The following is an 11,024-nucleotide window of genomic DNA, read 5'->3' as shown; positions in this document are numbered from 1 at the left end:
TAACGCAAGAAAATTGAAATCTGGCAACTGGAAAAGCTCATTTTTAAATTGAACTGTTTCACTAAGTAAGTTCTTCAGTGCTGACAGTTCTGTTCATTACTATTGACCTCGTGTGAACTCAAGTTTGAATAAAATACAAAAGGTTAGGAAGAGCTTCTGGCTTAAACAATTTACGTCAAATGCACATTGAGTTTTAATAAATGCATTGCACAACTTGTCTGTGAAAGTTAACTGAGATTTGGTCACTGGAAATAATGAAATACATGTTACTACTATTTGAAAACACAGCATAAAAGTGTGACGGATCAATATGTGGAAAAATATGGGGATACTGTTTTTTTTTGTTTGTCACATCGCCCAGTCCTGATTCGAGGTGTGATCAATACAATGCATGTGATAGATGACTACACTCCCACTGGCACTAAACTCCCTAAACAAAGAGTGCAGTGGTGAGTGGCTGGTGTCTCATGTTATCAGACACACAGCATGCTCTAATGGTCTTTGTCTATGGCAGCAGTCTGCACTCACTAAACACTGAGGAATGGCCCTCATTGTGTGTGCGTGTGTGTGTGTGTGTGGTGTGTGTGTGTGTGTGTCACTAAGAGCTTTACCCACTCATGACACACCTCTGTTCTCATGCAGATGCAGAAGAGGCCAAAGCAGTACCATACATGCATTAAATGAAAAAAATGAACGGGAATTTGTGTATTTATTATTATTACTACTATTATTATTCATGTTATTAGCTAATTTTTCTATTCTGTGTATATGTCTGTCGAGGGGAGGGTTGAAAAGCGGGAAAAATGTAATTGGATTATAATCTGTATAACTGCAGTTGAGAACAATACTGGAATAAAAAATAAAAAAAATGGACAAAAATCTAAAGGCGCACTATATGTAAGGTTTTGTCATGTGCCATTTTGCTTTGCCTGAAATGTTCCACAGTACATTTATGTATTTATTGGTTAACCTTTATTTAACCAGGATAGTCCCGCTGGGATTTGGGACGTTTTTTTCAGGGGAAGCCCCAGAGGGAAGTCTAAAGTACATGTTTTTAGTGATAGAGCACCCAGAGGAAAGCTACGCAGACACGGGGAGAACTCAGCCTGTCATGATAACACATTTTGAAGCACGACATACTGCTAAAAATAAAGTTCTATAATGCAAGAATATCCCATTGAATGATTTTAAATAGACAGCATCATTAAGAGGCTTGAGCTGCAACAAATAAATAAAAGAATGAACCAATAATTAGCCAGAGAAGTCAGTTATTCAACCTTTTACAGTTCAGATATACTTGTATTACAAAAAAACTAAAAAAAATCCTCCTACTGTTGCTAAGAGCCCCAAAATATATTGTTCCAGCTTTCATACACTGAACGATAAGTTGATTTAGTATTTATTGCGACAGACCTGGGGAAAACATGCAAACTTCATAAAGAAAGGCCTCACAACAAAAAGTTTCTGTGTTCAGTTCTCACCCTATTTTAGTTTTATTTGACATGATATGGCAATTTACACTAAAAATAGTCCAATGTAAACAAGTAAACTCAGGAGGAAGTCTACCGTATGACAACGTTTCACAAAACAAAGTTCTTATTTGGACTCACAGTAATATTTCCAACAAAAAAATGCAAATAGGAGAACATCAAACTCTATCTTGTCCATTGATGTACGCCTAGCTGTTACGGCGGAGCTTTCCCTTCGCTTAAATCTGTTCAAACAAGTCATTTCGCTTGCATTGTATCACTTGTCTCTTGCTGTTTGCCAGTGATAAAATCTGTGCTCTGTCTGTGCTATCTTCAAAGGCAGTTCCTTCGTTTCTGTGTTGCTATCACTCCTCTTTCCAGCTGCCATGCAAAGTGAGAGCTCTCCGTGGTGCTGAACAGATGAAGCCCGTGCTTTACGACAGATAAGACTGTAGTTATTATTACATTACAGAGGGTCCTTTGTCACAACTCAGCAATCAAGAATAAACCAATTTGAGAAGAGTTTGTCACTGGCAGACACGAGACACAAATCATCTCTTCATAATATTTCATGTAACAGTATAACATTTTGTGCTCAAGGGGAGTGCAAATACGCCAGGATTTATGCATTTACAAAAGTCTTTCAGTTTATGGAGTGTTGCAAAAGTGCAGTTTATGGAGTGTTGCAGGGAAGGACACTGAGATGAACTAACTTGAAACTGCATTTTTCTGATTTCAGTGCATCGTAGGGACTTTTGAAACCAGTAACAAGGCACATATGGTACTACTTGGTGTTAATATATCAATATAGGAAATAGCTATATTGTCAAAATGTATAAATCTATATTTTGGGGGGATTATCTCTGTGATATTTAGATGATAACGTGGCATTTCATTAAATATCCTAGACATCTTGGTTGAGGAAAGATAAGATAAACCTTTATTTGTCCCATAATGGAGGAATTAATGCAAAGTTTTAACGCAAAGTTCAAGAACAGCAGGAAAATAAATGTAACGTACAAAACATGGATGGACTATTGAAACAGCCCAAAAAATGCAGAAAAAATATGCAAAAATATGTTACAATTTTAATTTATTTTTTTGAATTTGTAAATGAAGATAGATTTAATATTTCAACATATATTTTGCACTCGTATAGAAAAAAGCACACCACCTACAAGTAACATATTGAATTCTACGGTGGCACGAAGCATTTAGTTCAGTGATGAAAAAGTTCCAAATCAAACAGAGTTAAACTAGTGCAAATAGAATAGGCTGAAGCAGTAGAGAGCGCCCTGTTTACCAGAGCTTATTGATTTGTTTAGTGGTCCTATAAAGCAAACATGAGAAGCGTGAACAATTCCTCCAAAACCACTTTTCTTTCAGCTGCAGGGATCAATAAGAAATACTGACAGGAGCCTCATTAAAGAGCTCCGGTGCCCACGCCTAATTATGAGCACTAATTTACAGCAAACACAACTGGAAATATGAATGCTGCAAGAAAAACAACTATGCATCTCAAGTCGCGGTTGTTGATGTGATGTTGTGCAATATAAATACAAATGAGCAGGATTAATGCTTCTACACATGACTCTCATTGTCAAATAAATACTAGTTTCTCTGCACAACACTGAATACAATCTAAAAATGCTGTAACTGCCTTTAGGCTCTGAAAGAATATGGAGGATGACATTTTTCTTGATAACTGTTTGACACTAACTAAAAATATTTTGAATGTCTGTCAATATTAAAGAACGCGAGGACCTTGTTACTGCAAATCTGCTTGGAAGATTCTTTATGAGTTCTCCAAATAGAAAAAAATGGAAATTTGTTAATTATTAACTGCTAAGATTACTGATTTACATATAATAAAATTACTGTGCTTTTAAACTGTTTTGGAAAACCCAGATGATAACAGATGAATGTGGCACCTTCAGCGCATTTGAAAATTGCACCCAAGAGTGAACCAGACTTGTGTAAGTATAAACAACATGGGAATGTCCAGCCATCACACTGTTCATCTGTGTCCCAGAGATGAATGTGCTTTGGTCTGAAATGTTAATTCAATTTATTTTTGTAAAGACCAAAATCACAACAGCAGTTGCTCTTGGGGCTGAACATGAGAATTGATTAAATCAGCAGAAAGTTAGAAAATCAACAATGAAAGAGAAACAGACAAGCAAATGAATCATCAGAAAAGGGGCAAATGGAGAACTGTCCCTGAACATGCCTTGTCCTTAGACCCTCATTCTTGCAAGGAAAAACTAAAAAAAAAAAAAAAAACTGTGAAAAAGAGAAACCTTGAGGAGAACCACAGTGAGGGTGAGATCCACTTGCAGGACAGACAGGCTGCAGATGTGTCCTGGACTAATGTGCATCCATTTGTAGATAGAATTCAAGACTGTAAGGCCAGAGCCCACTCCACTTAGGGACAGAGGGAGGATGGAAGCCATCCACAGCAGGACAGGTGCCACCCCAGCCAGGCACCCGGCCATCCAGCCAGGCGAGGGAAGGGAGGCTCTGGGTCCACAGAACAGGATCAGGGCACAGGAGGGGCATCGAGGGTCCAGTCAACATTGGGCGGTCAGTGGCCAGGCATCTGAAACAGCTACACTCCCCAGAGAGGAGTGGGACAGGGAACAACATGTGAATAGCAATGAACGAACTCCAGGTGAACTGACTAGTGAATGATGTTGACAGGGAAAATAGGAGGAAACAGAGGATAGTGCTCAGGTTACCATACTTCCCTCAACATAGCTACACCTAGACAGCTTAACTCAAACTGCAGGTTTTATTTCTGCCCCCAACTGTCCTGGACATAAGCTAATTCAAAGAGGAACATTTTAAGCCTGGTATTAAATGTGCATATCAACCCAAGAACAAAAGCAAAAGACCTTGTGAAGATGCTGCTGAAGATGGTAAGAGTGTGTCATTATCCACAGTGAAACAAATACTGTACTGACTGATACTGCTGAAAGGCCACTCTGCAGGAAGAAGACATTACTCCAAAAGAAACATCAAAAAACAGGATTACAGTTTGCAAATGCACACAGGGATAAAGACCTTCGTTTTGGAGACATGTCCTGTGGTCTGATGAAACTAAAGTTTAACTGTTTGGCCATTTGGAGGAAAAAGGGCAATCCTGAGAACACCATCCAAACCATGAAATACAGGGGTGGCAGCATCATGTTGTGGGGTTGTTTTGCTGCAGGAGGGACTGGTGCACTTCGCAAAATAGGCATCATGACAAAAGAATATTATGAGAAAATACTGAAGCAACATCACCAGACATCAGCCAGGAAGTAAAATCTTGGGCGCAAATGTGTTTTCCTAATAGACAATGGCCCGAAGCATACTGCCCAACTGGTTACAAAGTGGCTTAAGGATAACAAAGTCAGTGTTTTGGAGTGGCCATTACAAAGCCCTGATCTCAGTCATATTGAAAATCTATGGGGAGACCTGAAAAGGCATGTGCGAGCTAGAAGGTCTACAAACTGGGCTGAGTTACACCAGTTCTGTCAGGAGGAATGGGCCAAAATTCCTACCAACTATTGTGAGAAGCTTGTGGAAGGATATCCAAACGTTTGACCCAAGTCATACCGTTTAAATGGAATGGTACCAAATACTAATGAAATGTATGTAAGTTAAAAAAAAAAAAAAAACATGAAAAATGGACCTTCTCACATTATTCTGACATTTTGCAAATGGAAATAATTTTGGTTATCCTAACTGACCTAAAACAGGGAAAGTTTAGTCTGATTTCATGTCAGACAGTGAGTAAAATACGTGTCTTTTATATGCTGTATGTAAACTTATGGTTTCAATTGTATAACCCTGTGTCGCCAGTGCATATGCTCTTCACTCTGCCTTGAAGTAACCCGTGAAACCGTATGAACGGTGTTGGGCTAGTGTTTCACTTCTCTCTCATCTCCCTCCTTCATTCTCTCTCTCTCTCTCTCCCTCTCTCTGTCTCTCCCTCTTTCTCCCTCTAAGTGCACGCGGATCCGGCTGGCTCGCATGCACTCAGTGTTTTGTGGTCTCACCGCTTACAGTACATGCCAGTGTACAGTTTAGTCAAATAAAAGCTCCACTGCTGCGGGCCGTGGGACACAGAGAAGGGACATAGAGAAGGGACACAGAGAAGGGACACTCTTGTCTGCCCATGGATCATCTGAACCGGACCGTCTGAGTAAGAGGACCAATTGAACTCACATGTGCGTAAAGCTCGCGTCCTGCGCGTGCTCTCTCCTCCTTTGGGACTACAATGAGGAAAAAGATGCGAATATTTCATGCAGTTTGTCTCCCAAAGTATGTGTTCCCCGTTGTGACCCGCTGGAGCGTGTGTTACGCAGCGTTTCTGTGTTTAGTTTTGGCTTTGGCGCTGGCGGAAGATGACTGTCCTGTGTCGTGCGTGTGCGCGAGAGAGTCTGGTTCCGTGACCTGCAGGAACGGAGAGGACTCCGGGGAACTGCCCGTGGACCTCCCGAAGTGGACGTCCAGTTTGATAGTCCAGGGGAAAAACATGTCAGCTCTACGCCGCGGTGCTTTCATGGACAACGCCACAGAGTTGGAAATAACTACTTTATGTCTGTCCTACAACGGGATACAAACTATTGAACCATACGCCTTTCTCGGACTGTCCCGTCTGCACCTTCTGGACTTGAGTCATAACAGACTGGAGTCTATTTCGGCCCTTGCTTTCTTCGGATTGCCTCAATTACGGTCGCTTTATCTAAACTATTCCGTTTTACCGGAGGCAGTGATGCAACTTTACAGTGCGCTAAGTTTACAAACTTTAGAAAACCTGCACAGACTCGATCTAGCAGGAAACAGACTCAAATCTATTCCCCTCGCGAGCTTTGACAGTTTTAACCTGCACATGTTAGTCCTGGTTAATAATTCTTTTGAAAACATTGCGAGGGAGAACGTGTCGGGTTTGTATCAGCAGCGACACCTGCGCGTCTACCTCGCGCTCAACCCGTTCCGCTGTAACTGTGACCTCGAGGCCTTTTACTACTGGCTCAAAAACTCGTCCCAGTGTCCCGATGTGGGACGGCTGGTGTGCAGTGAGCCCGAGAACAAGCGAGGGGCGCTGGTGGAGCGGCTGCGCGCAGAGGACGTGGATTGTAACCTGGAAAACCTGGAGGCAGTGTCCTATGTGTTTCTGGGCATCGTGCTGGCGCTGATTGGAGTCGTTTTTCTGATGGTGTTGTACTTGAACAGAGGAGGCATCAAGCGGTGGCTCAACAACATCCGAGAGGCGTGTCGAGATCAGATGGAAATCTACCACTATCGCTACGAGCAGGACTCGGACCCGAGACTGGCCAATGTGGCGGTGTGAGAGCAGCGCTGAGGCCAACACACAGAGCAATACAGAACAGAAGAACAAACAAGACTCTGACTGCGGCCTAAACCTCCAGAAGAATATTTCAAAAGCAAATTATGAGCTATCTGTTACAAGAGCAGATGATAGTCAGTGTTTGGGCCAGTTTGGAGAGTTCTAATGTTGTAAATATAGCAATCTATAAACCAGACATGGATTGAGGTACATTGCATCAAGTTTGGTTTTCAGTCCGTCTGAGGAATTGCTTGAGTACAGCTTTCGAATATGGCACAGCTAAATCATATCCAATGCTCCTTCTGCCACACACGGTGCCAGTTTAAACATGGAAAAGACTTGGGGGACACATTAAACCGGGAGCAGGTGCCTTCTGAAAGCCATTGTGGTGGTACATTCGGGAAAGCCCTGGAGATGATACATCTATTACATTAGAAAGTCAGGGAGGAAGTGTATTTTTGTTATACCCAGCTGTAAAATATGTTGTTTTTTTTCATCATCCATAACAAATAAAAGCAATGTTAAATGTAAAATCACATGCTTCTCTAACCTGTGCATGATATTATTACTCTATGGGACTGTCCCTTTAACAACTCCTCCTAAAATGGACCTTGAGTTTGTGGAGATAAACTGAAACACAAAATGAGCCAAACTCATGACACACAGTACTCTTTACTGTATTTTTTACATTGATGTTGAATTGTTGGCAGTGTATGACTAAGTATTATGTAAGATTCATGATGTGACAAATAAGAACGTTCAGACCAGACTGTGGCTTTATCCACAAAGATAATATGTTTGTTCTGCCATTTAAACCTGAGAAACATCTCAGACTTTGAAGAACTTTTTCTCAAATCAACATCTATTGTCACAACCATTGCATTTCTGTGAATGTAAGCGACATAGGTCTAATATTAAAACAGATTTATATTAAAGGTCCTGTATTATGAAAATGGACTCTTGCGAGGTTTAAACTATGTTATAATGTTGTTACTTCCTCAAAAACAGACCTGAAGTTGTGTTTTGTTTAATTCACACATGTTTGACTAACCGTTTATCATTAGTGTGTCTACATCTCCAGAGCTCAAAATGCTCTGTTCCACCGTGTGATGTCATGAAGCGGTAGTTTTCAACAGATACCTTTTACTTTTAAGTCAGGAGAAATTGGTTAATCCAGGGCTGAAATGATCCAAATGATCATTTAAGAGTGTTTTCTGTTTAAGAGAAGAACAGGGTTTGTGTGTTAAACATGTGTGAATGAAACAAAACACAGCTCCAGGTCTGTTTGTGATGAGGAAACAACATTATAACATAGATCAGAAAATAGTGTAATATGGGCCCTCAAATTATACATCAATATTAACCCAACACTAAAGAGACAAGTAATTAAAACTACTATTTAAATAGATCATACATCACCATGATGTGTTGGCACATTCATCTTTGGCTTCCATGGCTCAAAGTGCAGCCAGGGAAATGGAGTGTCCAATTTTCTATAGCACATTTTCAGTTAAATCATCACGTTCTCATACCAGGGACATCGCTCAGCTCAAATTGAAATATTCTGAAGACAAATGCATGTGACTGAAAAGCTTAGAGAAAAACGTAAATGGAGGTCAGGGTAAAATGGTGCAGTGTTGGCAGTGTTCTTGACGTCAGGACACTTTAGCATCAGCGTCAGTGGACGTCGCCTTCACACAGCGCTGTGTGTGGGAGAAACACTTTGTCAGTGTATTTCTGAGCTACAGTAATAACATGAGACACAGCATCAGCCTAGTGCTCCATTAAACTCCACAGTCACCACTAATGGCTCATTCAGAGGCCAATGGCGATGATCCTATTGTTGTGTCCACTTAAGGATATAACACTTGTGACTGGAGGATTCTCTTATTTAGCAGCTGATTGCAATCCATTTTGTGAAATCAGTGACCAAGGTTATTTCTCATTTACAGGTTGCTTATAGTATCCTGTCAGCTCACGACGTTTATGTCTTTGGGGTTGAATAAAACCGATTCCAGAAAATGAACAGGGTAAAGAAAGACTGTGCATATTACAGACAGATTCAAAAAAAAGAATGAACGGAGCATATGGAGTTTTACAATGAATAGTTAAACAAGGATCGTTCCACTAAGCATCATTTTCTAAGAGCTGCAAATCTTGGTCTGTTTTCAATAACTTCTCAATCTGTCCAAACACACTATTACCATGATAAAGTTATACTGGAAATAGAAAAGTGAAAAATCAAATCGACGTAAGGGTGAGGGTAGAGCTCAATGTCTGTATAAAAAAATGTTTAATCTTTACCTATCAATAACAATAAACATAACTATAATCTTTAGGTTTAAATCTAGGGTCTCCAACATGTTAAAGTTTTTGTTTTTTTTTTAAATATATATTACATAAGCTAACAGTATTTACAGTTTCTCAAGGTAACTAAAGATATTCAATTATTTCATCTACAATGCATTTGATTCAGTCTTGTGACCAGGAAAGTCTACAAATAACTGACAAAAATGACTCACTACGGACTATAAACAGGATTTAAAGGTCGTATATTACTCAAACTTAACATCTACGAGTTTTAAGTCATGTTACAATGTTGTTTCCTCCTCAAAAACAAACCTGTAGTTGTGTTTTTTTCATCCACACATGTTTGAGTAACCTTTTATTATTAGTCTATCTACATCTCCAAAGCTCAAAGCGGTAGTTTCCATGTTAACAGTTCCCTTTTGCCTTTAGTTCAGTAGAGATTAACAATTCCACAGCTGAAATCATCCAAATGATTCTAATGAAGGTGTGTAGAGTTTAAAAACACAATGGAGCACTTCCTGTATTACCACATGACATCACAAGGTGGAGCGTTTTCTGTTTGAGAGAAGAACTCAGCCTAAATTTGCGGTGTTTGTGTGTTAAACATGTGCTTGAAAAAAAAAACACAGCTCCAGATCTGTTTGTGATGAGGAAACAACATTATAACATCGGTCAGAAAACAGCGTAACATGGGCTTTTTTTAGCACAATTGACTCTATGGTTGGTGTATTACAATCCGATAAACTATGACGAGTTTACGTGGCACTGGCAGGCTCAGAGGCAGGTGACCTAAGTGTGCCTTTTGCTGTCATGTTGAATATGTAGACGGGGAGAATATACATTTAATCATGAGGACAGCAGGGTGCAAGGAGGAAAACATGTGCTGCTAATGCACTGTGGCGTGGTGTATTTAAAGACATGCTGTGCACAAAACAATGGTTGGGTTGAGCAGGCGTGATGGGCAGCACTGGGCCTCCTGCTGTGCTTGGCATTTTTTTGCCTGTTTGTACAGACCCTCTGCTGCTTTGAGACAACACCAACAGCGCTGTAGTTATGTTGCATGGGCATTTTTACATTAAACCTTAGGCTACACTGGCTTCTATACTCGCTGCATAGTGTGGAGAGAAATCCCATTACTTATTATTGTATGTGTGCTGCCACATAACCACTGGGCTAGAGGAAGAAGCTGCATTCACAGTCTACATGTCATCATTTCTATAGTTAGGTGAGGTTTATTTAGGAGATTCATTGCTTTTAAAAGAAATATCCAAACTTATACTGGTGGATGACAACACGAAATCCTCTGCGCTTTGGGGTTGAATAAGCCTGACTCCAGAAAATGAACAGGTGAAAGGAAAACTATGCATATTACAGACAGATTCAAACAGTAGAATGGAGAATATGAGGTTTTATATTGAATAGTTAAATGTCTATCGATGCCGAGATGGATATTTCCAGTAATCATCATTTTGTAAGAGCTGCAAATCTTGGCCTATTTTCTCGCTCCACTTCTCAATCTGTCCAAACACACTATTTGCCAAAGTCTCCTCGCTCAGACTTGTCCTTCCCCGTCTGTCTCCTCCGCAGGTAAATGACTTGATCCAGTCCAGTGGCTCTGTGAGGGTTTGAGCTGAGCCCAGCAGAAGAAAGATAAAGAAAAAGGAACAAACCAAAGAGTCGTTAATGTGCTTTGGTCCAAACGTCCTTGGCTTTATGCAGAAGGATGACTCATCTTTCTGCAAATGTATGTACGTGTCTGGGGCCATAGACCAATCACCACAAGAGCAAAAAATAACAACTTTTGCCATTGTGAGGGTGTCTAAAAAAACGTAGCAAAATACAGTTTATGTAGTTTTTTTGCTTAAACGACTTCCATCAACATGAAGGTCGGAGGTTTGATTCTTGCT

General features: G+C 40.3%; 1 protein-coding gene across 1 annotated transcript; it reads left to right on the top strand.

Moving 5' to 3' along the window:
* Window positions 1-5,579: 5,579 nt before the first annotated feature.
* Window positions 5,580-6,810, top strand: waif2 (Wnt-activated inhibitory factor 2). Its single transcript, XM_033978930.2, has one exon. The coding sequence runs from the start codon at window positions 5,734-5,736 to the stop codon at window positions 6,808-6,810; it is 1,077 nt and encodes a 358-aa protein (XP_033834821.1). The 5' UTR covers window positions 5,580-5,733.
* Window positions 6,811-11,024: the final 4,214 nt, after the last annotated feature.

Source organism: Periophthalmus magnuspinnatus, chromosome 14 (genome assembly GCF_009829125.3).
Source record: "Periophthalmus magnuspinnatus isolate fPerMag1 chromosome 14, fPerMag1.2.pri, whole genome shotgun sequence".
NCBI classification, from domain to species: domain Eukaryota; kingdom Metazoa; phylum Chordata; class Actinopteri; order Gobiiformes; family Gobiidae; genus Periophthalmus; species Periophthalmus magnuspinnatus.
The sequence above is the reverse complement of the archived record's forward strand: the minus strand, read 5'-3'. Positions and strand labels throughout refer to the sequence as shown.

Excerpts from the sequence above, each read along its gene's own strand:
- waif2 (XM_033978930.2), top strand. The coding sequence starts at position 5,734 with ATGAGGAAAAAGATGCGAATATTTCATGCAGTTTGTCTCCCAAAGTAT.